The sequence below is a fragment of the Brassica napus genome, chromosome A10 (genome assembly GCF_020379485.1).
Source record: "Brassica napus cultivar Da-Ae chromosome A10, Da-Ae, whole genome shotgun sequence".
Taxonomy (NCBI): Eukaryota; Viridiplantae; Streptophyta; class Magnoliopsida; order Brassicales; family Brassicaceae; genus Brassica; species Brassica napus.
Window position 1 is genome coordinate 12,333,656 of NC_063443.1, and position 27,386 is coordinate 12,361,041.

General features: G+C 33.1%; 9 protein-coding genes across 11 annotated transcripts; 3 read left to right on the plus strand and 6 right to left on the minus strand.

The window, feature by feature from the left end:
- Positions 1-775: 775 nt before the first annotated feature.
- On the minus strand, positions 776-2,730 carry LOC106414222 (methyl-CpG-binding domain-containing protein 7). The gene is made up of 6 exons (XM_013854911.3): positions 2,480-2,730; positions 2,079-2,231; positions 1,886-1,984; positions 1,595-1,792; positions 1,399-1,512; positions 776-1,282 (listed from the first exon to the last, which is right to left on the minus strand). Exons 1-6 carry the CDS (start codon positions 2,663-2,665, stop codon positions 1,121-1,123), a joined length of 912 nt encoding a protein of 303 aa, XP_013710365.2. The 5' UTR covers positions 2,666-2,730; the 3' UTR covers positions 776-1,120.
- Positions 2,731-5,376: 2,646 nt separating this feature from the next.
- On the minus strand, positions 5,377-6,642 carry LOC125578994. The gene is made up of 2 exons (XM_048742171.1): positions 6,081-6,642; positions 5,377-5,882 (listed from the first exon to the last, which is right to left on the minus strand). Exons 1-2 carry the CDS (start codon positions 6,640-6,642, stop codon positions 5,377-5,379), a joined length of 1,068 nt encoding a protein of 355 aa, XP_048598128.1.
- Positions 6,643-7,683: 1,041 nt separating this feature from the next.
- Positions 7,684-8,454, minus strand: LOC106436437 (glutathione S-transferase T3-like). Its single transcript, XM_013877401.2, has one exon. The coding sequence runs from the start codon at positions 8,452-8,454 to the stop codon at positions 7,684-7,686; it is 771 nt and encodes a 256-aa protein (XP_013732855.2).
- LOC111214609 lies at positions 8,046-10,136 on the minus strand. Of its 2 annotated transcripts, XM_048743011.1 has the most exons (4): positions 9,813-10,135; positions 9,298-9,492; positions 9,070-9,207; positions 8,046-8,989 (listed from the first exon to the last, which is right to left on the minus strand). In XM_048743011.1, the coding sequence occupies exons 2-4, from the start codon at positions 9,490-9,492 to the stop codon at positions 8,888-8,890; spliced, it is 435 nt and encodes a 144-aa protein (XP_048598968.1). In that variant the 5' UTR covers positions 9,813-10,135; the 3' UTR covers positions 8,046-8,887. The 2 variants fall into 2 exon arrangements, with proteins under 2 accessions (XP_048598968.1, XP_048598969.1); XM_048743012.1 differs by having other exon boundaries at positions 9,298-10,136.
- A 1,378-nt stretch (positions 10,137-11,514) lies between these two features.
- On the plus strand, positions 11,515-12,307 carry LOC106412179 (zinc finger protein ZAT12). Its single transcript, XM_013853076.3, has one exon. The coding sequence runs from the start codon at positions 11,604-11,606 to the stop codon at positions 12,084-12,086; it is 483 nt and encodes a 160-aa protein (XP_013708530.1). The 5' UTR covers positions 11,515-11,603; the 3' UTR covers positions 12,087-12,307.
- A 1,470-nt stretch (positions 12,308-13,777) lies between these two features.
- On the minus strand, positions 13,778-15,673 carry LOC106411703 (ras-related protein RABE1c). The gene is made up of 9 exons (XM_013852510.3): positions 15,499-15,673; positions 15,321-15,399; positions 15,114-15,186; positions 14,932-15,032; positions 14,676-14,741; positions 14,493-14,590; positions 14,334-14,396; positions 14,145-14,237; positions 13,778-14,036 (listed from the first exon to the last, which is right to left on the minus strand). The coding sequence occupies exons 2-9, from the start codon at positions 15,391-15,393 to the stop codon at positions 13,953-13,955; spliced, it is 651 nt and encodes a 216-aa protein (XP_013707964.2). The 5' UTR covers positions 15,394-15,399; positions 15,499-15,673; the 3' UTR covers positions 13,778-13,952.
- Positions 15,674-17,857: 2,184 nt separating this feature from the next.
- Positions 17,858-18,617, plus strand: LOC106414334 (gibberellin-regulated protein 10). Its single transcript, XM_013855006.3, has 2 exons — positions 17,858-18,097; positions 18,188-18,617. The coding sequence occupies exons 1-2, from the start codon at positions 18,010-18,012 to the stop codon at positions 18,376-18,378; spliced, it is 279 nt and encodes a 92-aa protein (XP_013710460.2). The 5' UTR covers positions 17,858-18,009; the 3' UTR covers positions 18,379-18,617.
- Positions 18,618-25,196: 6,579 nt separating this feature from the next.
- On the plus strand, positions 25,197-25,892 carry LOC106414462 (peamaclein-like). Its single transcript, XM_013855117.3, has 2 exons — positions 25,197-25,435; positions 25,526-25,892. Exons 1-2 carry the CDS (start codon positions 25,348-25,350, stop codon positions 25,714-25,716), a joined length of 279 nt encoding a protein of 92 aa, XP_013710571.2. The 5' UTR covers positions 25,197-25,347; the 3' UTR covers positions 25,717-25,892.
- Positions 25,893-26,087: 195 nt separating this feature from the next.
- LOC106411828 (40S ribosomal protein S15a) lies at positions 26,088-27,362 on the minus strand. Of its 2 annotated transcripts, none has more exons than XM_013852662.3 (4): positions 27,243-27,362; positions 26,843-26,992; positions 26,591-26,751; positions 26,088-26,431 (listed from the first exon to the last, which is right to left on the minus strand). In XM_013852662.3, exons 2-4 carry the CDS (start codon positions 26,973-26,975, stop codon positions 26,333-26,335), a joined length of 393 nt encoding a protein of 130 aa, XP_013708116.1. In that variant the 5' UTR covers positions 26,976-26,992; positions 27,243-27,362; the 3' UTR covers positions 26,088-26,332. The 2 variants fall into 2 exon arrangements, with proteins under 2 accessions (XP_013708116.1, XP_013708117.1); XM_013852663.3 differs by having other exon boundaries at positions 27,195-27,315.
- Between the last annotated feature and the right edge of the window lie 24 nt (positions 27,363-27,386).

Below are 27,386 nucleotides of genomic sequence, written 5' to 3' on the forward strand. Positions count from 1 at the left end.
ATTTAGACATGAGCCTCTGCTGTGTTGTAAATTGTAATTTATTTCAATCCATAAATCCATATAGTGTTTGTGGTTTTCTTCTATAAAAAGAAAAAGAAACATTAGGTTGACAGAAGAAAAGGAGAAAGGTTTAGACGAATCTTTTAAATAAGTTAATTGTATACAATCTAGTCTATCAAAGGCTCTGTCTTCTTGATGTAAATTCAAGAACAGATAGAGATTATATAAATGCATAAGATCTTGCAGACCTTGCAGTAGGTGACTGACTTCACTGAAAGTGAATTAATATTTTTGGTAAAAAGAGCCTGCCATTGCGTGTACACACTCTACTTCACAGTTCTATTATTTTATGTTTTTAGTTGCATTTTTCTTTTTTTTTCTAAACCATTCACTGCATAACTATTATACCTCGCATGGACGATCAAACAACACCCTCTCAATCTAAGATACCAAACTTGAGAGATACTAGTTTTATCTGTGTTGGTATGAATGTATGACCTTAACCACATGGTGGTGGGCTAGTGGTCTTGAGAGAGCAAAAGCCCTAATATGGACCCTGCTTCGAAACCCCGTATGGCCACCCAGACTAGCGTTAAATCGCAAGAATACGTGGAGTGCCGTGGACTTAGTCGGTTGACCTCGGTCGCCGAATCCCCACGGTTATCAAAAAAGAAAAAAAAATGAATGTATGACCTTCACTATTTATATTTGGCGCTTATATTTGAGAAGTTGATTAAAAGTGTGAAAAGAAAAAAAAATAGTGAGAAAGAATATATAAAAGCAGTTTTAAAATCACATTAAAAAATTCGAGGAATTCTAACCATTACAAACTAACAACATACAACATTCTCAAGTTACAAAAAAAAAAACATACAACATTCGATTTACTCAAAACTTAATGTGAGCACTAACATACCTACCCGATATAGCAAAATTCGGTTCACACCGACTATGGACAGGGAAAATCTGGAAAACCGGTTATTAAGGTCGATTATAAACTAGACCGAAATATGAACTTCTTGGACTGGAGAGATTACCGACCGGGATATCTTGTTAAACAGTAAACCATAAGTGATAAAACCGACAACAAAAAACGCCAAACCAAGGACCCAGATTTTGGTTAAAAGCGGTCTTGGATCAGTGAGACAAAAGCCTCAGACCATGTCTGTTTGACAGAGCTAGACACGACCGAGCCGCTCACATGCGCACTAAACATGTTTCCACCTGGACCGTTCAGTACCCATTTAACTTTCTCTGGTGGATTTTCGTCAACAACAACGGTCTGAAACCCGGCCTGATTCGGGTTAGCCAAAAATTGAAGAAAAACACCATCAAACCGGTATAGTATATAAACGGTTCATAGTACCTCTAAATAGTGTAAAAGCTTTAGAAACTTACGGAAAGCCGCCCGGAAGGCACCATGGAATTAACCGAGTCATCTGTACCGTTCAAGTATCTCTCAACAGCAGCTAGAGAACGAAATCTATTCCCCGTTCCTGGCTCAATGTAAGTCTGCAAACAAACAAACAAACATCACTAACGGTTGGACCATAACACGCAAACCGAAGATAACCAAACCTACAGATGTGTGTACCTTGTCAATTTGACTGGAATTGCTCCGCGGTTTCCCCTCAACGATCCATCCATCAGGTAAACTGAAACCTTTGGAACGGGGACGGTGATGCTCTATAAGCATAGGCTGCTTATCTGCACGCTTCCCGGGATCTTTCAAGTATCTCTCAACGGAAACAAGGGAACGGAACCGGTATCCTGTTTTTCGCTCAACATAAAACTGAAAGGAAGTAAGGAACCAATACATACATTGTTTGAGATACAATAAAAAAAAGAGTTAACATAATAGCTCTGATAAGCTCTACATAAGTACCTTATCAATATGATAGGAGTTTAATCTAGGAAACTCCTCAACAATCCATCCTTTAGGTAAACGGAAACCCTTGGAGGCATATTCTGACCTGCGACGATCCTGTAAAAACAAATAAAAAACGAACACACTGATATATATATATTAAAGTTTTTTGATATAAGAACCATGCAAATTCGAATCTAAATCAAGTGACCTGTTTGGTTCTGGATTCTTCATAAACCCTTGTCCTTTCATTGGAGAAGTGTCCTGTTAGAGTCAAGCGTCTATCATGTACTTCTCCAACCAAGTGTCTCTGAACAGATTCTAGAGACGGAAACTCTCTACCAGTTCCTGGCTCGACAAAGTACTTACCCACAAACGCACACACAAAAATAAAGTAAATATGAGCTTTTTTCAAATAATAACTCTCTAAGATCTATCTTTAATACAAATAGTCAAATACTTTGAACCAAGAAACCATATGTAAAAAAAAAAACGAATCATAGAACCCTCACATGCAAGATGCAACAAACAAGAGCTATGTGACACAATAAAAATCATCAACTTGATACCAATCATACACAGGACAATCAAGATAGGTCAGCTTTCACTTACAGTATCGACACTGCCTTTGCGGCTAGTAGATGACGATCGCGGCCGTTTCACAATGGTCCACCCCGGCAAAAGTTTTCGGCTAGAAGAAGTGGGGTCCACGATCTGCAGCAGGGCTTCGCGACCGTGAACCGCCGGAGACCTGACAAAAGGAACCAGGGCAGCCGAGGATGATGATCTCGTCTTCATCTCTTCTTCGTTGCCTAAACGAGAGTGAGTTTATCTGCTGGTCAAGATCCAAGACACAGCTTATGTGGTTAGTACACTTTGTCACTGGGCATGCAAGAAGCACCGTTAAGTTCTTGCTCACTCATACTTCCACTTGGCAACATATTAAGTTGCACAACATTATGACATGACATGTAATATTATCTTTCTAAATATTATATAGTGCCTATAACATGTTTTTTAACTATTAAAATTTTAATATTATCCAAAACAATATAAAGCCTGATATGATAATGAAAGTGAAAAGATAGATTAGTAGAATGATGTATAAAGTGGCTAGAGGCTGGCTTGAAAGTTCGACGACAATGGGACTACTCCTAACGTAATGCTTGGGTAGTCACTGACATAGGGCAGAGGGTCATCTGAAAGATCTTCTCCTCTCCAACTTTGTTCAACTTGAGCTGTTTGGCCTCTACGGAGACTTTAATAAACGTTCTTTAATAAACTCCCATAGGCGATCGGAAATGGGCTTTGTAGTGGTCGTAGGCGGTCCAACGTTCTTGAGTTTGCGTGTGAGGTGTGACCGTGACAGAGTCCATGAGATTAGGGAAAGTGATGGAAGGGTAGTTGAAGTCTAACAGATTGGCTCCTTGGCGACACATCACACATGTATTGTGGATCCTCAGCTTTGTAACCGATGGTGCAGAGGAAGTCTAAATATATAGACGTTGTGAGCAAAGCACACTCTTTCTTTGTGTCCTCTCCGAATCCTTCTTCCACAGAGAAGACTTGAGAACAACGCCTTTTTTCTCAAAAGCATGAAATTAAATAACTTTTTTTTTAATGTAGGATGAAGAGCTGAAACTGAATCCTGTCATTGCGTTTGATTGCGGTACTTTGTTTATCTTTATTTTTTGCCATATTATCAATCATGTTGGTTAATTTCTCTCAGTCGCATTTTTAATATCATGATATGCCTGAAGAAACAAAAACTTAAAGCCTATTGATTACTACAACTTGGGCTGAGCTGTAATTAGGTAACAATAGCGCAAATAATTTTAGTATACCGACTTTGTGAACTAAGCTTAGAGATTTACCCTGTGTTATGTTCTATGAATTTTGCATGCTGATGAAGAGAAAATTGCATCTCCTTTCTTGGTATACATCCTACCTAACGAGTGTTGTTCAATTCTTTCCGAATTTGAAGCTGAAATTAGGGAGCGTGATTGGTGCAATGTGGTTACATACATGCCATATGGATACAGCAGAAGCATATGTATGGAGCCTTCAGAACTTTGTTCTTAGAGAACATATCCTCAAACCATGCCCTGATAATCCAACACTTGCCTTTCTGATTTTTGCACGATCTGTTATTGAACTCGAAATGTTGCTTGTCTTACAGGCTTGTGCAATCAGTGCGTGTGGAAACTTTGCTGTGGTCGGAACTGCCAGTGGCTGGATTGAGAGATTCAACCTCCAATCTGGAATCAGCCGTGGTAGCTACTTGGATAAGTCAGAGACTAGAAGTTACTCTCATGATGGTGAAGTGGTTGGAGTTGCGTGTGATTCCACAAACACACTCATGATAAGTGCAGGATACCATGGTGATGTAAAGGTTCGTAAAGTTTCCCAGTTGTCTTATGATTGACTCGTGCTTATATGTCTGGTTTATATCTCCAAATAGACTGTAATAATATCATTTCATTTCTGAAATGCAGGTTTGGGATTTCAAAAAGAGGGAACTAATGTCCCGGTGGGATGTTGGCTGTTCATTGGTTAAAATAGTGTACCACCGTGTAAATGGTAAATCTGCTACCATAAGGAGAGAGTAATCTTCCTTATTTATTTCCGTTTTTATTCCTCTTTTCTTGGAGTTACGTTTGCCAAAGATTTCCTTCAATAATTTTTTGTGACAAATAGCACAATAAAGAAAACTATGGTTGGCAATCTATTTTTAGCAATACACCTTTTTCGTAACAAATACTCTATCTGTTTCATAATAAGTGTCATTTTAACATTTTTTTTGTTACATAAAAAATGTCACTTATAATTCAAATGCAAATTATATTTACTTTCAGCTGCAAATTATATTTACTTTCAGCTGAAAATTAATCGCAAACTGCATTGATTTTATAAATAATTTTATTTATCTCAAATACTATTAGTCAAAATAATTGTAATTAGTGACAACTTATATATATTTCAGTAACTTTTTTAATATGTGTGAAAGATGTCATAGTGACATTTATTCAGAAAAAGATGGAGTATCAGTTTCACAAATTGGATCCACATGTAACTTTTTTTAATTTTGTCAATTTCCACATGTAATAATAGCTATTAATATGTGTTATCTTTACAACTGGCTATCAATACTAATTTCAAAATCATTGAATGTCTTCTCCGTACGTATATGGAAATAATTCATTAGACCATGAGCATTAGTGAACCCCTCTTGGGGTTCACAAGTATTTTTTAATATTTTTTATGTGGGTCCATAAATAGTTAAGAACCTGAACCTCTTGTTTTCTGCATTAGTGAACCTAAAGAAGAAGTTCATAGAAATAAAATAATAATATTTATTATTCATAATAATTTTTTTTTTCAAATTTCTAATTATTGAGAAAACATGAATAAAATAATACATTAAAATATATTATAAATTTTTTTAAACATTTTATTCAATACATAATGAGTAGAATACATAAAACAAGAAATTCAATAACATACAAAGCTTATTCATCGTCATCACCAAACTTTTGCCATATATTTTCCATTAAATCAGCTTTAAGACGAGCATGTTTCGCTGGATCTCGAACTTCTCTGCGTATGCCTAACATATCGACATGAATACTATCCCTCCTTGTCACCCTCGAACTTCTACTTGACTCTCCTGACTCGAACTCAGATGTGTCAATTTGAGCGTATCCGTGTCGTTCGTTCTCCACTATCATATTGTGCAATATGACACAAGTTCTCATTATCTTTCCTATCTTTTCCTTGTCCCATAGTAGAGCTGGGTTTTTAACAATTGCAAACCTTGATTGTAATACTCCAAAAGCCCGTTCGACATCTTTTCTGGCGGATTCTTGCTTTTTTGCAAATTTCTCAGCTTTAGGACCTTGAGGAAGTGGGATGGATTGGATAAATGTTGACCAGTTTGGATAAATTCCGTCAGTAAGATAGTACGCCATACGATAAGTGTGGTTGTTGACCTTGAACTTAACTTTTGGTGCTCGACCTTGTACGATGTCATCGAAAACCGGTGACCGATCAAGAACATTGATATCATTGAGGGTACCTGGTAATCCGAAAAATGCGTGCCATATCCAAAGATCTTGTGATGCCACAGCTTCTAAGACAATTGTCGGCTTTCCCGTACCACGTGTGTACTGACCTTTCCAAGCGGTTGGGCAGTTTTTCCACTCCCAATGCATACAATCGATGCTGCCTATCATCCCTGGAAAACCGCGTACCTCTCCAATATCGAGCAATCGTTGAAGATCCTCAGCTGTAGGGCTGCGGAGATACTCATCTCCAAACAAATGTATAATTGCATTAGTGAAATTTTCCAAACATAAACGTGAAGTACTGTCAGCAAGTCGGAGATACTCGTCATATGTATCTCCTGATTGACCATATGCCAGCATACGTATAGCTGCCGTACACTTTTGAAGTGCAGATAGCCCATACCTTCCGCAAGCATTTCGTCTTTGCTGAAAGTATGGAACTTCATTACTTACACGTTCGACAATGTGGAGGAACAATGGCTTGTTCATTCGAAAACGCCTCCTAAACATTTGCGGTGGGTATGTAGGATTTTCTTGGAAATAATCGTTCCACAGCTGATTGTGTCCTTGTTCACGATGTCTTTCGATATAAGCCCGTCTTTTCTGCTTGTTGGGGTGAGCATCTATCACTGAGTCGATGAAATTATCAACTACTTGGTCGACCATTTCTTCTAAAGCTTCATCAACTTCATCACTTGATGAGGAAGACATTAGTGAAATTTTTTCCTAAAATCAGAAAACGGGATGTGTTCATTATTCAATTATATTATTTCTATCATATTTTTCCTAATCTTATTTTTTTTCCCATTTTTCAATAATATTAATCAACTTCATCACTTTTTTTTTTCATTATTCAATCATGTTTTTCTTAATCTTTTTTTTTCATTATTCAATTATATTAATTCTATCATATTTTTCCTAATCTTATTTTTTTCCCCTTTTTTCAATAATATTAATCAACTTCATAACTTTTTTTTTCATTATTGTATCATATTTTTCTTAATCTTTTTATTTTCATTATTCAATTATATTAATTCAATCATATTTTTCCTAATCTTATTTTTTTCCCCTTTTTATTTTCATTATTCACTTACCTTGAGTTTGTTGTTGAGTGTTTGAAGGTTGTTGTGGTTTCAAGCAAGTTGAGTTGTGAAGCTTGTTGAGGTTGTGAAGGTTGTTCAAGTTGAGTAGTTGTTGTGGTTTGAAGCTTGTTGTTACACGATCAGATAGAGCACCACGATCAGAAGAGAAAGAATAGAGCCTAGAATAGAAGAGACAATAAAGAAGAGAAAGAAGAGAAAGAATAGAATAGAAGAGAAGTTTGTCAAGGGAGAGAGTTCAAGTTTGCCTTGTTCTGTACAATAACCAAAGACCATACATTTATATAAAGGGAGAGAGTTCAAGTTTACACATAGATAAAGGGTACACAACCATCCGTGAATCAACAGCAACATTACAACCATAGTACATGAAAGATGTAGCATGAAACAAAAGGCTACACTTTCTACCCGTGATTAAAAACTGACATCAAACCCGTGGCTTCAAACAGAGAAAAGACAAGAGATTCCTTCACCTTCAACACCCGTGACTTCAAGACACTTTCCCACCCGGTACCTGCAAAAGAAAACACAAGTTCAATGAACACATTCAAAATGTAATCAAAACAATTAGACAACACATTCAATCAATCATATTCAAACAAGTTCCTACACATGAGACGTCTTCACTAGGGGAAACAATTACACAACACATTCAATCAAGCATTTCAGAGATGAGTTTCTCCTTCAGAGCTTCTTCACTAGGGGAAAGTGTGTCCTTTACTAGCAGACGATCAAGGATCTTTTGTCTGGAAATGGTGTTTTTATTAGCTAGGATGCTATGTATTTTATCATAAGCTACGTCGTCTGGCTTCTTGCGTTTCCCCGCTTTGCAAGCCTTAATGCCTGGAGGCCTAACCTCTGCCTCCTCAGCCACCGGCTCCGCACCAGATTCCTTATTTTTCTCCTTCGGCTGAGAGTGTGACTTCCACTTCTGATCAAACCGAAGTTCCCTCCAGCAATGTTCAAGCGCAAACTTGGCATTATAATCATTGAAATAGATGTCATGAGCCGCCTTCATGACATCATTTTCACTTTCCCCACTAGCTTGCTGCTTCAGAGCGGCCTCATGGGAACCCACAAACCTACAAACCTCCGCATTCACCCTTCCCCACCTCTGCTTACATTGACCCCACTCTCTAGGAATGGAGCCAATGAGCTGAGGACTAGCATTGAAGTACGCCTCAATTCTCTTCCAAAAAGCCCCTAACTTCTGCTCATTACTAATTATTGGATCTTTGCTGGTGTTCAACCAAGCACTAATCAACACAAGATCTTCTTTTGTGGTCCACTTTCTCCTTTCCGCTGGTTTAACTAACCCGGGAGAGCTAACAGGTGCCTCAGCAGAGTCTACGTCTATTGTAGGACTGCTCTGCGAAGCTAACAAGTTAACAAACCCGTGAGAGTTTTGGGAAAAAGGGTCCATTGTGTGATTTAGGTTTGTTGTTAAGGGGTTTGTGTGATTTTTAAGGTTTGATTGTTTGTGTTTTTAGAAGTGAAATGCCTATGTTTTAAACTAGTTTTCGCATTGCTTTATTACACAACAACTACTGCAGTAAATTACACAACTACTTAACTTAATTACACAACAACTTATTCACAGTTACCATTCATTACCAATCAAATCACTTTTAAAATTTTCGATAAGTTTTTAAACATCAAGTACGAGTTGTACTCTACCTAGTGAAGAGTTTGAAAAGTTATTAAAAACTATAAATGTTTTTAACAGATACTTTATTAAACATTTAATGCTCTACTCAACCTAATACAATCCTAATTCACTTCTACCTATGACGTAACCAACATCTACTTGCAGTTCTGTTCTAGTTCAGTTAAGTTTGAGTGTTTACCTTTGCTTGTTAGTCGAAGCAGAGCTTCTCCAGCACCGACACTTGCACCGTCAGGTTGTAAACCTCCCCAGTTAGTCGATCAACCTGGTCACTCAGCCCTTTTGCCTCGGCCTGCACATAGAAACTCATTTACTCACTCATTACAAAAATTGCAGCAATATAGGAGACGATATACAAACTCATTTACTCACCTCCAGAGTCTCAATATTGTTTTTGAGACTCGGCACCCACTTCATCACCTCCTCAGCCTCCTCAAGACGCTTGAGTAAGCGTTCCATCTGCTCCTGGACACCAAACACCCAAGGCTGACGGTAGTGAAACCCATCAGCCTTGTTTGGAACAAAACAAATATCAGAGGTGGTTTTTCAAGAAATATATACAATGTAAAAACAAAATCAGGAGGTTCAAACCCACATTACCTCGTAGTTGACGCACGTGAAGAACCTCTTCCCAGGAAGAGTGTCGTACTCCTCCTTGGCTCGAACCTCGTCGATGATTCTCCCACCACAGGAACACCTTCTAGGAATCCCATATTCTGAATCACAAGTGTATTGTAGCATGTCAAAATACTCCTTTTGTCTCTTTGAATGGCTTCTCTCATCCGCGGGATCCATCTTTGAAAAAACCCCAATATATTAGAACATTATAATCGAAACAATATACTAAAACGTCCCCTATATCGAGCCCTCTCGAGGAATTAAAACTATAAAACGAATCAACGAATCAATTGAGAACCCTAACTCCAAACCCCTCAATCGATTTGAAATCTCACACAAACCCTAAATTAAACGCGCATGTCGATTTACATCAATTAATCGAAACCCAGTTATCGATTTACATCCGAAACTCGAAAACCCCAAATTGATATCAAATCTCAGTAAACGATTTCGACCAAATTAAACGAAATTAAACCGTCGATCTACTCGATACTTACCAGAGGTCGTGGAGAAGACTCTCCGTCGTCGATTTGAACGAGAATCTCGTGAAGACTCCGCGTCACTCGTATTATCGCCTCTCACACAACAAACCCTAGCTTTTGTTTCGACAAGAGAAAATGAGAAGAGACACGGGGAAACCCGTCTTGCCTCCCCCTCTACGCGGTTTCTCTCGTCCAACCAGGAAATGACGCGTGGCTAAATCCGCTTCATAGCGGATCAACCGTAAGGCCCGTTTCATCGACACAAACCCATTTTTAATTGTTTTTTAATCACTCCGGCCTTAGAACTCGGGCCCGTGAACCCGTCTAAAGCCCCTGATGTGCATGGTCTTATTAATTCAATGCGTACGTTGCGATATGGATTAAGTTCTCGAGATTAAATTTCTGTCATGTACTAAAATAGGGTAATATATTCATTTCTAATGTAAATATTAGTTACTTTCTAAATCTGGCGCGAATTTGTCCTACATGCATCAATTTTTCGTAAAGAAAAAAGCAAAAATAATAAATCTTTTGTCAAAAAAGATAAGTTTCATTTTGATTTATCATATGATCTGGCGTGCAAAGCAAAATGGAAAACTGATAGAGATAGTCAACCAAAGAAAACAAAACAAGTCGGTCATATATGTTTTATCCTTTTATACGTTAGTTGGTTGTTACTCCTATAACTCAACAACCATGCCATACTAGTCTAATCATTTAAACTGTTTAATAGACTTTTATAATTGACCAATCGACTAGTTGTGGATTAGGAGAGGGAGTGTGTGAAAACAAGAATATTAAGGTATAAAGAATAAAGAGTTTTATACAAGTAACGAAGTTTAGAACCGCGTGAAAAAGGTACTAGAAGAAGAGCTACGTCACTATCTTTTTGTTTTTTCTTATCTCTTCTACTTGCTTCCCACGTTTCCAAAAGTTTCCGTACACATCCTCTCGCTATTTACTCTCACTTACTCCCCACTCCACACGCGTTCTTTCAACGTGCACGTCTCACGCATATTTGTGGTGTCATGCCTTCGCTGGGATTTCATTTTTTAAGAAATTTCTAAAAACAATTGTTTTCTACTAAAAAGAAAGAGAACGCCTTTCTATTTGTTACGTTAATCCGATTACCATTTATATTAATGTAAATAGAAATTCCTAGGAAGTAGGAACCAAATAAAAGAGACTTAGTATACAAACTCATTACCAAAAAAAAAAGTTTTGATGTTTAAAACTCTTGAAAAAAAATTAAGTAAGTATATATCATGATTTGTTCCATATATATTTTGTATATATACTTCTAAAAATATCTAGAAAGCGTTGATTTTTTAAAAATATTTAAATATATCTAGAAGACGGCTGATTAAAACACGCGCCGCGCGTAGTAAATAAAAGACCAAACTGAGAGTTTAGTTAAGTTATGTAATAAAAATATCTAAAAATAATAAAAAGGTTCGAGAAAGCACGAGGAAGATTCTCATCCAAACGACTCTTTCGTTTTTATTATACAGTCTCCTAAGCTACGCGGTGTCGCAAAACGTGACCACACAACCCGCATCTTCTTTCATTGCCCCTTGTTTTTCCACGTAATTACGATAGTACCACACTCCTTCCAAGCCACTTCCTTACCCACCAAGTCACAAGGGTATATTCGTCCTTTTCACACACGTCTTCAGTCCACACAACTCGATATCTATAAATAGATCCCAACCAGACACAAACACAACATCAACAACTATCACACAAACACATAAACTCAAAAATCTTATTCTATTTGTTTCGTTTTATCATCAGAAAAACATAAACATGGTTGCTATTTCAGAGATCAAGTCGACGGTGGAGACTACGGCGGCGAACTGTCTGATGCTCTTATCAAGGGTCGGACAAGAAAACGTTGACGGTGGAAGCGCAAAACGCGTTTTCACATGTAAGACGTGTTTGAAGGAGTTTCATTCGTTTCAAGCGTTGGGAGGTCACCGTGCGAGCCACAAGAAGCCTAACAATGAGAATCTCTCTAGTTTGATGAAGAAGACGAAAGCTTCGTCTTCCCATCCTTGTCCGATATGTGGAGTGGAGTTTCCCATGGGACAAGCTCTAGGAGGACACATGAGGAGACACAGGAACGAGAGTGGCGGCGCCGGCGCGTTGGTTACACGCGAGTTACTGTCGGAGGCGGCGTTGACGACGTTGAAGAAATCAAGCAGTGGGAGGTTGGCTTGTCTGGATCTGAGTTTGGGAATGGTGGAGAATTTGAATCTCAAGTTGGAACTTGGAAGGCCTGTTTGTTGATTTGTTTTTTCTTTTTCCTTTGTGTTCTTTTTTTCCTGGATATATTAATTAGTTCCTCTCATTCTTTGATTTGTTTCCTTAATATTTTAGATTCATACATATACATCTGCAGATTTAGGAAACGTTCATAGGGTATAATTTATTTCCTTTCGTGGTGAAAATATACTTTACTTAGCATTGGAGATTTGTTATATATGATATCTTTCAGTTAATTAAGCGTATCACATGCTATTTAGTTTGTACTTTACTGTCAACACTTATCTTGCTACTATTTACCCCAACCACGAATAATAACAATCTGAATTATATAAATAAAAATGAGTGTGTACTTTTTGAAACACTTTTTTTTTGAAACACTAATGAATGTGTACATGCATCGACTTATCAATATGGAATCACAAAAGGACTTTAATTATTTTCCCTGAATGAAGAAGATAAATAAAGGTTTCATGATATTTATAGGATTGTGTGTTAACCCCTCTCTAAATATCTGAAGTTGGAGTCTGGAGAAAATTTCTAAGCTAGCTATACGAACTAAGACCTGCCAGAAAGTAATACACAATAACATACGCGAAAATTCAAGGCAGATGATTCATTCGAAGGTGGATTTAATTAGCGAAAACTCAAACACTTGGTGTGCTAACTAAAAAAGGTCACATATGCATGTTGCTTTATCCCACAATATGTATATAAGTAGAAAAGGTAATATATAATTAAAATTATATACAGTTAGGGCATGTGTAATTAGGTTATCAAACGAATTTGTAGCTGAAGACAATTATACTGAGAGTTCAAAAGGAAAATTTGAGATGATAGCACCAATATTTCTGAGAGGGAGAATTAGGGACAGGTGAAAGTGAGACTTCGTATAGTTGAAAGCTAATCTTCAAATGAAATTTGCGACTTTGAAGCGCACGTAATAGCCATCGAGGGTTTTAGCAAATTACTTGGGTTCTGTTCATTAAAACTTTATTTGGTAAAACTGAAAACAAACACTAAGAATATATATTATTCAGATTTAGTCACTTATAGGTTTTTAGTTCTCAAAATATTTTCAAACTAAATATTAATATAATTTGCTATATATATTTTGAGAGTTTTAAGTTATAAAAATCCGTAACAACGATGTTGATGCTCTAACGCAAGATAAGAGTGGTCAATTCTCACTTGGAAGAGTCACTTCTGACATCAAATAGAAAGAAGGAAGGTAGTTTGGGCGGACAACTCTTAAAGAGATGAACGGTCAGGATTAGACGTCACATCACACGCGTAAGATAAGCTTCGTGGTAACCGTAACATCAGATCATGTGATTTTTGGCTTCTTATGCCTTGAAAAAACAGAAAACAAAACAAAAACTGAAGCAATATTCTGAAAAACAAGGATTTTTACATGAAGTCTTGGTTTGTAAAATTGCATTGAAACATACTAAAATTCAGGAGCTTCGAGGTGTCATCAATGGATCTGGTTATCTCTGAATGATTAACAATACTCTAGTTCTATTCTAATCATGCAAAGGTGCTTAACGCGTACGCATCTGAGAGACACACCGGGTGTAAAACTTTTCTTTTAGTAAGTGAGCTAAAAGGGAAAAGCTTTAAGAATTGATGATGTAACAGAGAAAGCAAAAGACAACAACGAGATTTGAGTTTAAACAATTAAGCCACAGAATCAACTTCAGAGATCGAATCTATCTGAGAACGAACGAACGAACGATTTCTTCAAGATTCTATTACCATCATAAACAAGCTAAGAATGCCAACTTAAACCCAAATCATCAAAGTAAAAAGAACTACAAAAGCACCCAAGATCGATCTGTTTTTCTTTTTCACTTCACTCACCTCACATTCAGAAATTTTGCGACTTTTTTAAGTTCCACAGCATGCAGACTTCTGCGTAGCCTGACCAGCTCCAGCTGCCTTGTCTGTTTGGCCGATCTTAATCGTCGAAGGCTGCAATAAAAATTATGGAGTTGTGAAAAACAGAAACAAGGTCTTAAACTACTTTTGCACAAGTGAAAGAAATGCAGTAAGGAGAATGTAACAAAGTAATTTAATAACCTCTGCCCTGGAGTCAGTATCTGTGAGTCTCTGCTTAATGTCCTTTGCAATCGAGAAGAAAACTTCTTCCACATTTAAATTTGTTTTTGCACTCTGTCATGTAAAATGACCTATTAGCTTACTGTAAGCAAATAAATACGACCAATGTAGTTAGTCTAAGTTGTTCTCATGAGACAATGTTTGGCTTACCGTTTCAAAGAACTTGATCCCATATTCATCAGCAAGTGCTTGACCCTTTGCTTTTGGTACAGCCTGAAAAAAAAAAAAAGAATCACCAAACACGCTATTAATCACCTCGTGAATCAGGCAGTTGTAAAAAGGATGAAACTCGCTTGTAATGTACTGTACCCTCTTGCTCTCGTCCATATCGGCTTTGTTGCCTACCAAGATCTTGTTGACATTATCCGAAGCGTGCTGTTCAATGTTACGAATCCAGTTCCTAATGTCTGCAATAAGGTCAAGAAAACAGGTCCAGAACAAAGCAGGAATGTAAAAATCAAAGATGTTAGTTGTAGACATAAGAAAGTTTACTGTTGAAGGATGACTCGTCAGTGACATCATACACCAGCAAAATCCCCATTGCCCCTCGGTAATAAGCTGCAAAAGCATTAAAAAAGACGTCAACACAAACTCTGCAAACTAATGTTGCAACAAAAGAGGCTTTTCAGTTTACACCAGCATCAGCCATAACGTTTAAGTAGAATGCATGCACAAACTAAAAACATATCCTTTTTAATTCAATTTCCAGTGGAGAGCTAAGCGGCTCATATGAAGGGGTCAGACTCACCAGTGGTGATGGTTCGGAAACGTTCTTGACCAGCAGTATCCCAAATCTGAAGCTTAATGCGTTTGCCATCAAGCTCAATAGTCCTTATCTTAAAATCAATCCTGCATCAGAAGAACCACATGATAACTAAAAACACATGACAGTTACTCTAATCACTTGAACATGGTTGAGGAAACACAAACCCAATGGTGGTGATGAAGCTAGTGGTGAAAGAGCCATCAGAGAACCTCAAAAGCAAACAACTTTTACCAACACCTGCAACAATCAACCCTTTAATCTCCAGAGATCTAAACACATACAGAACGATCCTTAAACAAATTTTCAGAGATGCTTCAACGACTGAGATCGAGATTCTGCAATTGAAAATGAAATTTGATTCGAAAACGTACCGCTGTCACCGATAAGGAGAAGCTTGATGAGGTAATCGTAATCGGCTCTAGCCCTAGCAGGTGGTGCAGCCATCGAAATCTAAATATGAGGGGAAAAAACTCAGAGGTCAGAGATCAAATTGATTCCGAGATCAGAAATGAAAAGAAACTAAGAGTAGATCGCGACGAATGCTTTTACCAGATCAAATGATGCAGAGGAGAGAGGCCGTCGTTACAGTGATGAGCAGAGAGAAGAACGAGAGAGCGATGGAAATGGCAAAGGATAAGAAAGCAGATGCAGCAACTTGGCTTAAGTGGAGATATGCTTATAAGCTACTCTTAGCCAGCAAATCCCACTACAAAGATCTCTAGAACAACAATGATATGATGCTAGGACAAAAAGAATTGAAAAATTACAATGGATTTTCTGACCGTTCCTTCCGTTTCAAAAAAATGAATATTGTAGAAAAAAAAATTGTTTCAAAAAAATACATATTTTATAGAGCAATTCTCATAAATAGATTATTTTCAAGTTTTGGTCACAAAAGTAGACTACAAAGAAAAAATGACAAAAATGTTTCATTTAATAGGTAAAAAAACCTTAATACTCTAGATATATATTAAAAAAAAACAAAAAAAACAAGAAAAATTAAAAAAAATAATTTTTTTTATAGTTTTAGATTATATGTTTTCAAATTCGATTTTTTATAATTTTGTTTTTGAAATTTTTCTTTTCCAAAATTTTTTTAAAATTTTTTTTTCAAATTTTATTTTTGTAATTCGAAATACTTTTTGAAACTATTTTTTTTCAAATTTTTAATATATATATATTTTTTATAAAATTTTAAACCTCAGTTCCAAATCCTCGCCCCTTAACTCTAAACCCTAGTTAACCCTAGGAATATAAATGTATATTTACATCTTTAATGAAATATTTTGGTCATTTTGATTCTTAGAGTCTATATTTGTGACCAAAATTTTTTTAGTGATTTCCTTAGGTATTTTTATATTTTTTATTTCTAATACAAATTTTATCAACTAATAATAAGAAATTGTTAAGTTCAAAAATATTAATTGCATTTTTAAAGTTTTATTAATTTGAAAATATAGGAAATACAAATTTACAAAAAAAAACTATGCATTTATGACTAAGTTTTAATATATTTTATTAAAAAATATAAAAATTATAAAATATGTATTATTTTATAAACGGAATGAATACTTTTTACTAAATTTTCAGTAAATTAAATATATCTGGACATGACACACACACACACCTGTATGTGATTTGTTAGAGAGACGATCTAAGTAATAAAGTGAATCAGTTCAAAAAAAAAACAAAAAAAGTGAAGAAACGCGACTTATACTTCTTAAACAATTGAAAATATAAGATGGATGGGAGTTTTATAAGGAACAAATATATAAAAACATAAATATAGTAATCTTAATTTGTATACAATTATGTAAGCATGCATACAAAACATATTGCTAAAGAGTTTAAGTACCAAAATATATATCTTTATATATAAATTAGAAGAGTTCTTTCACTCCTGGCGTATGCCATATATAATGAAGTTGAATCCATCACATTTGTCAGCCTATCGGACAAGAATCATATAGGGACGATATATAATGAAGTGTCACTTCATAAATATAGTGCTAAGTCGGTGGTCTATCAGTTTCGTTTTAACTGATCATGAATTCGTGATCTTATAATAGGACTCCCATGTAGTGTTTTCGTTTTGGTTGACATCCTACTATCCTAGTGTGAGATAAGTATAGATGCACTACGTTAAAAACAACCAATACATTCTTCTGGAGTGTTTATCTTCCCACTTTTCTATATTTTTTTGATAAAATATTGAATATAACAATGTTAGTAGAATTGAGAGTTCTCTGGAAGTTCCACTACCTTTAGGTTCCGATTACGTGTGCGGTGTGCCACTCTTGTTATAGCTTTAACGCGATGGTCGCTCAACGTGAACGACATTGTGCGTTCGTATCTCTCATTTAAGAAAGATAATAATCATTTGATGTGTATACACGTATCTAATTTCATTATAACGACTGTAATATTGTGTAACACATTTAGATTACGGCACGCAACAATGAAAATAATAGACTCTTCAAACCAAATCTATTAATTATTATCTTTAACAGTATATGGAAGCTTGAGATATTTAAATTATATTTACCAAGTTAACAACCCAAATATAAGTCAACATGTAATTTACTTGGAATAGCATCGGAGTATTAGTTTTGATAAGATCCCACATGTTAACAATTTATGGGAATCTCAATATACGAAGAATGAAAAACTTTTTTTTTTTGGTAAAAACCTTTTTTTTGTCAGCAAAGAGTTATAAACTTTTAAAATTGTATTTAAAATATGTTTTAACAATAGTGTCCAAAATATTTAAACCTTTAAGAATGTTAAAACGTGATATAGTGTCAATCTAAATTATGAAATACATAGTTTATAGTTGTTTTATTAAATACACAATAGATAACATGCATTTCACCTACCATAATATTTTTCACTATAAATAACTCCTTTTTGTAGCCTCACTTCGCTCATTCCAAACAATCAGTTCATTTGCATTGTGTGCAAGCTTTCAGTTTTGTTTCTTCACCTTCCCAAACTCTTCTCAAAGTTGCAAACCTTTATCGAAGCAAATTATTTTAAAAAGAAGAATCAACCTCCCTAAGAATGAAGATGAAGTTGGTTGTCGTTCAATTCTTCATTATCTCTCTTCTCCTCTCATCTTCTTTGTTTACGCTTTCAAACGCAGATTCATGTAAGTATACATAATTCATTTCATTATTTAGATAAATATTTATTTGAATCTCACTGTCTAGATTTATATTTGGAATGATACATGAACTAGCACCATGCAATGGAAAATGCAATGCGAGATGTTCAAAGGCCGGAAGACAAGATCGGTGTCTCAAGTATTGCAATATATGTTGCGAGAAGTGTGATGATCATTGTGTTCCTTCAGGCACTTATGGAAACAAAGATGAGTGTCCTTGTTACCGCGATATGAAGAACTCCAAAGGCGAACCTAAATGTCCTTGAACATGTCTTGAAGATCATCCTCTCATAGACATCATATCTTTTATATACACAAATATTTACAATTGTTGTTGACACATGAAATAATGAGTTTCATATATTCCTATGTATGAAAAATGGGAAAGCTCCTGACAATAAACGAAATAATTATAATTAGTTATATACTAAAGGTGAAGTTTGTGTACAAATATATGTATGAAGTATACATAGTAGGTTAATGAAAACAATATATTGTATCAAAAGTTTATTACCGTGACAAGTTCAAATTAAGGTGATGATTTTTTTGCTAGTTTTTAGATTTTGGTTTTAGGTTTGGCTTTTAGTTTTTGCTTTTGATATTTTAGTTTTTAGTTTTTGGTTTTTGTTTTTGTATTTGTAGTGGATTTTAGTTTTTTGAAATAACATAAATGGTTGTTTTAGATTTTAGTTTTTGGTTTTTATTTATTTCAATTAATAAAATGAAAATATTAATAATAGTAACATGTTTATTCTGAAAAAAAATATAAAAAAATAGATGACAAAAAAAGAAATGCTATTGTCAACAATTAACATGTATTGTAAGTTGGATCATGAATTTTTTATTTGTATTATAAATAATTGTAAATTTTTGTAAACAACACAACTAAAAAATATTGTATTTTGGTTTTTTATTTTAGTTTTTTTTGAAATTTTAAATTTTGTTTTCTAGATTTTTATTTTTCTAAAATTTGATTAATGTTTTCTTTTTTTTCTGTTATTTTTAAAACGTTTTAACTTATCAATTTATTTTTAAAAACAAACTTAAATTACTAAAAGATTATATCACAAATTTTCAATAAATAATACCAATAGATTATTAACAAAACATATAAACTTTACATAAAAGTAAAATTTAAATAATTAATTTTATTTTATTGACAAGTTTTAGAAATGTTCTTATTAGAAATTTATCAATACTATTAAAAGAGAAGGAGTTTTAATAAATCTACTTAAAAAGTTGTTTGAACCCTTTCATTAACTAATAATATTTTTGGTCTTACATTATTTGGACAAACAATATGTTGCCTTAAATTTCTCTAACAATCATTTAGTCAAATTTTTATTTATCGGACCCATATCTTTTTGTAAACAAAAAGATTATATCATATATATACGATCACATAAATTTGGTTCACGAAAATATTATCACATACACTTTATTATATTTTTCTCTAAATATGTCTCATTAACTTCATAATTAAAATAAGTTTAAAAATGATATATTATGTTAATTTTATTTTATTGATAAATAACAATTTAATATTTAAGATAAGTTTAAAATTATCAAAAACCCAACAAATCTTTTTTTAGTGCTCAACAAAAAACCTACAAATCTATACTGTTAAATTAGCCAAAAACCTCTCAAATAAATTTTAAGTTTCACCAACTAATCAAAAGTAACTTTTATAAAATGCACAAAGATATAATGAAATGTGAGATTTGGGCATTCGGGTCTTCGGGTCAAATATAAATCGGTTTTTTTCAGGTCCAAGTTCTTTGGGTCTTGGCATTTATATCCAACTAAGTATTTGAATATATTTTTTTTGTTAAGATTTGTTTCTTTTAGTTCCAGGTAAGTTTGAGTCAATATTCAAGTATTTGTAAAATTTACTATGTAATTTGGCTACGTAATGAGTCTAGCTCGGTTCGAGTATTTAGGACAAAAAATCTAAATAATCCTAAAAGCCAAAAAAATCAAAACACGAAAATACTCAAAATCAAACATATACCAAAAATAACTAAATATCTAAAAGACCAAAATCTTACCCGAGAACCAAAAATATCTAATATTTTAAATATATTTTTACAATTTGAAATTTTACCCAAAACCTGAAACTATAACAGAAAATGCGAATCCAAAATTTACAATAATATTTTTATACTGAGAACATGTATGAATTACTCAAATATACATAATATGAACAAAACATTCTAGGTACTTTGGATACCCGGAGTTCAATAGAGACCCGCAGGTCCAAAAAAATCTAATAGGTACTTTTTCTCAATCTTGAACTGAGCCTGTATTTCGTATTAGTTTGGTTCGTTTATCAAATTTAGGTAAAATTTTTATACTTAAGAAAGCGTTACATAAGAGTGTAGATAAAAAATCTCGAATAAACTTATTCATAAGTTATATAATTTTAAACAAATTTATATATTTGATATAATACGACTTTATAACATAATAATACACAATATACTCAAAATACTATCTCATATCCAACTTCGTATATAACCCATAAAACCCGCGCTTTCGAAGCGCGGGTCGAAATCTAGTTATTGTATTATATATACTAAACAAATGCTTTTTACTGAATCTTATTTGCTTATAGTAGTTATTGTTTTATTTGTTTTCCTGTGTTAGTGCATAAATATAGCAAAAATTTAATTAAAAAGGAAACAATTGAGAAACTGCCGTTAGATTTTGAAAAAATCATAAAAACTTGGATTTTAGTTTTTTTATTTATAGAAAAGACAGTTATTTGAAAAAAACTAGTTTCTGTAATCTGAATCTATTTCTCTAAAAGTTTGATCGTCTAGAAATGGTTTTACAAAAAAGGCTAAAAACTAATTCAAAAACTGCAAACATTAATTAAAGGTATTCACGAACCATCGAAACAGGATGGTGGAGAAGTTTGCTTTACTTTGGTCTTGAGTCTCGATGTAACACGTTTGCAATATGGCGTGACAGGTAAGTCAATTGCGAAATATTATTTATGAATCACAACAACACACCACGGCTATTTTTCAAAAAAAAAAAAAAACACACCACGGCTAGATGATGGCAAACATTAACAAAAAGACACAAGTCTCAGGAAGTGAAGATAAAATGTCTTAGATAGATAACTGCCTAAAGAAAAAAAAGTTTTTCATTGAAAATTACTGTCTACTTTGAAAGTCTTCAGTAACTTTTGCGCAAACCAAATTATCTAGGAAAACAAGAGGAAAAACGATTACTGCCCTCTTAGCTCTGAGCTCAAACGAATTCATCATCTCACCATAAGGAGAAGCAGAAGTATTGACAGGGCAAAGAAGATTCTCTTGAAGTTGTTGCCTTTTCAGTAAAAGAAACCAAGAACTTTGCCACCAACATTATTTCTATTCTAATAGTTTTTTTTTTCTTTTTTAATTTTTAGTATTAAGATTTTATTCTGGTTGTTTTTCTCTAAGTTTTCGGAGATTTTTCATTTCGACGGTTTTTATAATAAGAGATATATTCGATTTGTTTCTATTTTTGTTGTAATGGTTATCGTTCAACGGATTCTAGAGTATTTTTTGGAAGTGATCTCTTCCAAAACAGTTTTAACCAAAGACTAGATTTTGACCCGCGCTTGGAAAGCGCGGATTTGTTTTTGTAATTAAATATATTGTAAACGAATTTCTATATAAGATAGTGTATAAGTTTGAACACATTTATCCAAAACCACGGACCAAACCGTACGAAGCTGAAAAACCAAAATTGAATTGAATTGCATAAATAATATAGCAAATCATAAATCTATGACCGAAAAATTGAAACCGAACCGAGAACCAAATGAGTACCTGAATTTTTAAATAAAAATTATATATTTAAAAATATTAATTACATTCAATTTTTAAATAACCACATATCCTAAAAATACTATTTATAAACCGGATAACACGAAAACTTGAATTACCCGAATATTTTTATTTGGTTGATAAATAATTTAGTTAACCAAAAGTATAATTTATGTATATAATTATTTATTTCAAATATATATAACTATGTTTAATATAACACATAGTATCAAAACTATTTTCAAAATAATATTATGTTTTAAAATAAGTATATTTTTTCTAAAACACAATTCTACTGCATGTTTTAAAGTATCGATATAGTGTTAATAAATAACAAAGTGTTTTCAAAGTTTTAGAAGTTATCACTTATCGATTTATAATTGGTTAGACTAAATATCTAACAGGACCGAAGATAAATAGTCATTTTCTGAAAATATAACAGATGGAAAGATTGAACCGGTTTTATGTAGACCATAATCATATCTATGGATTTTTATAGGAACTGGTTTGGTATTAAAATAATACAACCAACTTGGAATATTAAGTTGTGACAAACATCGTTTAGTTTGTGAATGATAATTGAAGTGTTCATATATATAACATGGTTAATGAAATCAGTTTAGTTAATAAGGTTAGTATAAAATAATGGTTCATCTCTGTAAAAAATATATTTTTTACAATGGATATTATATTTTGTTTATAGTCTTCGAATGTATTATCTATTAAATAAATCACAAGTAACCATATACTATATAAATATAGGGTGGACATTATTTAATATTAGCTCAAAATATTTATGATGGAATAATGCGTATATAGTAAACGTATAAGTACATAATTAGGTTAGTACCATTTTTTATGACTAATTTGCTTTTAATGAAGAATAATTAATAGTATGAGAAATAATAAGAATTCTAGTTAAATGAAATGGTCCAACTATGACTTGTTTTAAGTAGATTTTTTAGGACTCCTTCTCTTTTAATAGTATTGATAAGATATATTTCTATTTCAAGAACTTTTATCGTGTGGGTAATAAAGGTTTGATTTGAACCTGTTGTAATGTGAGAAAGCACTTGAATTGTTAAAAAGCATAAAACAAGATCATTTTGATATTAATGAATTGTCATCATCCAACCCACTTTCGGAGCATATTTATCAGATCATATTTTCTATGGGTTAGATTATTTTTTCAAAAGATTGTTTTGTTTCTCTGATGTGATATATCATATAACATGTTATGTTATTGTATTTGACAGATATTATTGAATTTTAGAAAAAAAAATAGACGAAAAAATTACTTGGTTAGTCTCCAAGTATTAATTTTAATAAAAACTAGATATTGATCTGTGCAACCGCGCAGATGTTATTTTTAGTTTTATATGCATATATATTTATTTTATATCATTAGTGGTATACATTTTTAAATTTTAATCATATATTTAAATGTTTATATAACTATTTCAAATACAATAATCTATAGTTTACATGTCATAAATAATCAATTATTTAAAATCGTCACATGCATTATTTACTTCTTATTATATATTTATCTTATTGTATTTTCATTTAGCAATTAAACAAATTAATATGTGCATGAAAAAACATATTTGAAAATTATTTTGTATTTAAGTTATGTTAAATTTTTAGTCGTCCTTCAAAATTGGATTTTCCTTTAGTAATATTTTTATGTTTATTCATCTTATATAATATATTATTGTATGTACAAAAATCTAAGATATGTTAATTTTTATACATATATTGTTTTTTTTATACATGTATTGTTGTCTATTAATGTTAAGCCGTTTTATGGAAACATTGTAGTCTACTGGTTAAGGTTTAAAGGCTTATACACCTAAGTATTGGGTTCGAATCTCAGACTATGCAATTTCTTGCAGATTACAGAAAATTCAGGTCTCAAGTCACGAAGAGAGCGATTTATTAATAAAAACTACAGACGAAAGGCTTACAAGAGATCTTCAACATGGTGCAAGTAAATCTGGTCATGAATGAATCTTCATAGGACGGCTCAGATGATGCAGTTAGGCGTAGATCTTCATAAAGCATGTACTATTGTCGGTTGTTGAATCATCTATGTAATATTTCTCATAAATGTAATGTCGTAATAAATCAGTGTTATAAAAAACATAAATATTTTATGTTTATGAAAATAAAATTTATAAATCTATCAATTTAATATAATTGATTATGATTATAAAATGAATAAAAGTAGGATAATTGTTTTTAATTTTATAAACAATAACTGTATATATATATATATTAATGCATAATAATAGTTCATTGCTAATTACGAAATTAGTGAAAATATTTACATAAACGTTTTAAAATTATGATATTGTTAATTTTTTATTTTGACAACAACACAGAGACTCTTATAGACTCTAAAAACCAAGTGGGTAGCTCCGCATCCATATGGACAACGAAAGAAGGTTGTCTCCTGGCACTTCGTGCTAGGTTGTCCGCCTTTTTATTTTGCGTCCGCAAAATATGAATGATTTATGAGCTGTGAAAACTATCCTTCAAAATCTTGAGGTCTTCCAAATAAGCTTCAAAAGCTGGCCATACTCTGGTTCCGAAACCATCTTCACCAATATTGTTAAAATATTTAGATCAGTATAATAATTTTCTTTTAATATGATTTATTGTGATCATATAATAGATAAAAATATGATATAATATTTACTTTTGATTTTATAAGTGATAATTAAATATATTAATGTATAATTATATTTTAAAACTAATTACAAAATTAGTGAAAATATTGACATATAATTTTTGAAAATTAAAATTCTTGTTGAAATCTTTTTAAACAGGTTTTTAGAAATTTTTATTATTTATATATATATTTATAGTTTAATGAAATAATATAAAAATATTATGATTAAAGTATTTCAAATCTTTTATATATTATTAGTCTTATTAAAATATATTTAATAAAAAAATTTAATGATGGTTCAACTTAAAAGTCACACATGAAACGAGGTTGTGATTTCTATTTTAATATAATAGATTTCCGCTTCCTTTTTCCATTAAAAACATACTCTTAACTGTCAACAATATATGGAAACTTTAGATATCTAAATAATATTTACCAAGTTAACAATCCAAATATAAGTCATAGTCAACATTTAATTTACTTGGAATAGTATCCAAATATTAGTTAAACATTTTTTTTGAACTGAGGCTTAATATTAGTCAAACATTTCACCTACGCTGATATTTTTTCACTATAAATAACTCCTTTTTGTAGCCTCATTTCGCTCATTCCAAACAATCAGGTTCATTTGCATTGTGTGCAAGCTTTCAGTTTTGTTTCTTCATCTTCCCAAACTCTTCTCAAAGTTGCAAACCTTTATCGAAGCAATTTTTTTTTTAAAAGAATCAACCTCTCCAAGAATGAAGATGAAGTTGGCTATCGTTCAATTCTTCATGATCTCTCTTCTACTTTCATCTTCTTTGTTTATGCTTTCAAACGGAGATTCATGTAAGTATACATAAATCATTTCATTATTTAGATAAATATTTATTTGAATCTCACTGTCTAGATTTATATTTGGAATGATACATGAATTAGCATCATGCAATGGAAAATGCAATGCGAGATGTTCAAAGGCCGGAAGACAAGATCGGTGTCTCAAGTATTGCAATATATGTTGCGAGAAGTGTGATGATCATTGTGTTCCTTCAGGCACTTATGGAAACAAAGATGAGTGTCCTTGTTACCGCGATATGAAGAACTCCAAAGGCCAACCCAAATGTCCATGAACATGTCTTGTAGATCATTCTCTCATAGACATCATATCTTTTATATACACATAAATATTTACAATTTTGACACATTAAATAATGAGTTTGATATATTCCTATGTATGATGATGTGAAAGCTCTTGATAATAAACGAAACCATTTTAATTAACTAAGGTGAAGGTTGTGTACATATATGTATGAAGTATACATAGTTGGTTAATCAAAACAATCTAAAGTTTATTATAGTGACAAGATCGGATTAATAGTCATGATTCACGAACAAAAGAGAATGGTGGAGAAGTTTGCTTTACTATGGCCACGAATCATTTATCAATCACAACAAACCTCAGCCAGATGATAGTAAAAATAACAAAAAGACACAAGTCTCATGAACTGAAAATAAAATGCCATAGATAGACAATTGGCTCAAGAGAAGCAAGTTTTTCATTGAAAATTACTGTCTACTTTGTATGTCTTCAGTAACTTTTGAGCAAAAACCGAAAACAAACAAAATCATCTAAAAGATAAAAACAGAGAAACGTCTACCACCCTCTTAACTTTGAGCTCAATCGAATTCCTCATCTCACCAAAAGGAGAAGCAAAAGTATAGCCTTCTCATGAAGTTGTTGCCTTTTCAGTAAAAGAATCCAAGAACCTTTCCACCAACATTCTTCCTCCTGGCCTCTTCGTGGTCCATGATACCGGCAGAGGTTGTGAGAACAATGTAGCCAAACTGCACGATTCCAACAAAAACGATGTCAGATACATAAACACAGAGCATAACTAAGCTCACAATTTATATAGAACATGGATTATCCCTAGATGCTCTAATTTAGTCATATGAACCAAATTCAAAAGACAAGGAACATAGAGCGGAAGAGTAAAGACAGACCTGTCTGGAAGGAAGAAGACGAGCGGTCCACCCTTCGATCTCCTTAACTCCGACATCGAAACGGGGACTGATGACACCACATTTGTTCAGTCTTCCATTGAGCTCAACGACAATCTTACCAGACCTGTGGTCATCAACGTACTCGAACTCGCCAATGTAACCTGCAATTTCAAGAAAAATTTAACAGCTGAGCCAAACAAAACAAAAGGAAAATGAATATATAAGTTAGATAGCGAACATCACACTATATACCGTGTTTCTGCATGACAATGAGAAACTTGATGATGACCTTAGACGAAGGCCTGATCATGACCTGCCTCTTGCCTCTCTTCTCCGCATTGAACATACTCTTCAGAGCATCGTTAAGCACACTGATTCTCACCATCTTTCAAAGCTCAAACACTGAAATCAAAATTAAAAAACAATAAATACAGAGCTTAATAAAAAACTTAATCGATAAAACAAAATAACTAATACACAACAACCAAACACAATCACTTCGGACATAAGAAAGACATTTCAATACATCTAAGTGTATGTGTGATCCTAATTATCAATCGAGCTCAAAATTTCCAAACTAAGAGAATCTTAGAAGATAATTTACATGATGCGATCGAGCAGACACGAACACAGATCGGAGAATTGGTCTAACCTTGAAATCGAAGTGGCAGCCGCACAAAACTCTCCTGCTAGAGACGAAGAAACAAAGTTGAACTAAATGCAGCAAGTGAACTAGGGTTTTTGGTTTTATTGGTGCGCCTTTGAGACCTTTTGAGAGTGGGGTTAATGGATCTAG

What these genes read in the sequence shown, in the direction of transcription:
- LOC106411828 (XM_013852662.3), bottom strand. Translation starts at nt 26,975, where the DNA reads ATGGTGAGAATCAGTGTGCTTAACGATGCTCTGAAGAGTATGTTCAAT. An exon ending in CATTGTCATGCAGAAACACG is followed by an intron (nt 26,752 to 26,842) that starts GTATATAGTGTG and finishes TTGAAATTGCAG; the next exon opens with GTTACATTGGCGAGTTCGAG. An exon ending in GTCTTCTTCCTTCCAGACAG is followed by an intron (nt 26,432 to 26,590) that starts GTCTGTCTTTAC and finishes GGAATCGTGCAG; the next exon opens with TTTGGCTACATTGTTCTCAC.
- LOC106436437 (XM_013877401.2), bottom strand. Translation starts at nt 8,454, where the DNA reads ATGGACCCTTTTTCCCAAAACTCTCACGGGTTTGTTAACTTGTTAGCT.
- LOC106411703 (XM_013852510.3), bottom strand. Translation starts at nt 15,393, where the DNA reads ATGGCTGCACCACCTGCTAGGGCTAGAGCCGATTACGATTACCTCATC. An exon ending in TGACGAGTCATCCTTCAACA is followed by an intron (nt 14,591 to 14,675) that starts GTAAACTTTCTT and finishes ACCTTATTGCAG; the next exon opens with ACATTAGGAACTGGATTCGT. An exon ending in ATACTGACTCCAGGGCAGAG is followed by an intron (nt 14,037 to 14,144) that starts GTTATTAAATTA and finishes TTTTTATTGCAG; the next exon opens with CCTTCGACGATTAAGATCGG.
- LOC106414334 (XM_013855006.3), top strand. Translation starts at nt 18,010, where the DNA reads ATGAAGATGAAGTTGGTTGTCGTTCAATTCTTCATTATCTCTCTTCTC. An exon ending in GCTTTCAAACGCAGATTCAT is followed by an intron (nt 18,098 to 18,187) that starts GTAAGTATACAT and finishes TACATGAACTAG; the next exon opens with CACCATGCAATGGAAAATGC.
- LOC106414462 (XM_013855117.3), top strand. Translation starts at nt 25,348, where the DNA reads ATGAAGATGAAGTTGGCTATCGTTCAATTCTTCATGATCTCTCTTCTA. An exon ending in GCTTTCAAACGGAGATTCAT is followed by an intron (nt 25,436 to 25,525) that starts GTAAGTATACAT and finishes TACATGAATTAG; the next exon opens with CATCATGCAATGGAAAATGC.
- LOC106414222 (XM_013854911.3), bottom strand. Translation starts at nt 2,665, where the DNA reads ATGAAGACGAGATCATCATCCTCGGCTGCCCTGGTTCCTTTTGTCAGG. An exon ending in AAGAATCCAGAACCAAACAG is followed by an intron (nt 1,985 to 2,078) that starts GTCACTTGATTT and finishes TTGTTTTTACAG; the next exon opens with GATCGTCGCAGGTCAGAATA. An exon ending in ACTCCTATCATATTGATAAG is followed by an intron (nt 1,793 to 1,885) that starts GTACTTATGTAG and finishes ACTTCCTTTCAG; the next exon opens with TTTTATGTTGAGCGAAAAAC.
- LOC111214609 (XM_048743012.1), bottom strand. Translation starts at nt 9,492, where the DNA reads ATGGATCCCGCGGATGAGAGAAGCCATTCAAAGAGACAAAAGGAGTAT. An exon ending in TCACGTGCGTCAACTACGAG is followed by an intron (nt 9,208 to 9,297) that starts GTAATGTGGGTT and finishes GTTCCAAACAAG; the next exon opens with GCTGATGGGTTTCACTACCG. An exon ending in ACAATATTGAGACTCTGGAG is followed by an intron (nt 8,990 to 9,069) that starts GTGAGTAAATGA and finishes TTCTATGTGCAG; the next exon opens with GCCGAGGCAAAAGGGCTGAG.
- LOC106412179 (XM_013853076.3), top strand. Translation starts at nt 11,604, where the DNA reads ATGGTTGCTATTTCAGAGATCAAGTCGACGGTGGAGACTACGGCGGCG.
- LOC125578994 (XM_048742171.1), bottom strand. Translation starts at nt 6,642, where the DNA reads ATGTCTTCCTCATCAAGTGATGAAGTTGATGAAGCTTTAGAAGAAATG. An exon ending in GATGATAGGCAGCATCGATT is followed by an intron (nt 5,883 to 6,080) that starts GTATGCATTGGG and finishes ACATCGTACAAG; the next exon opens with GTCGAGCACCAAAAGTTAAG.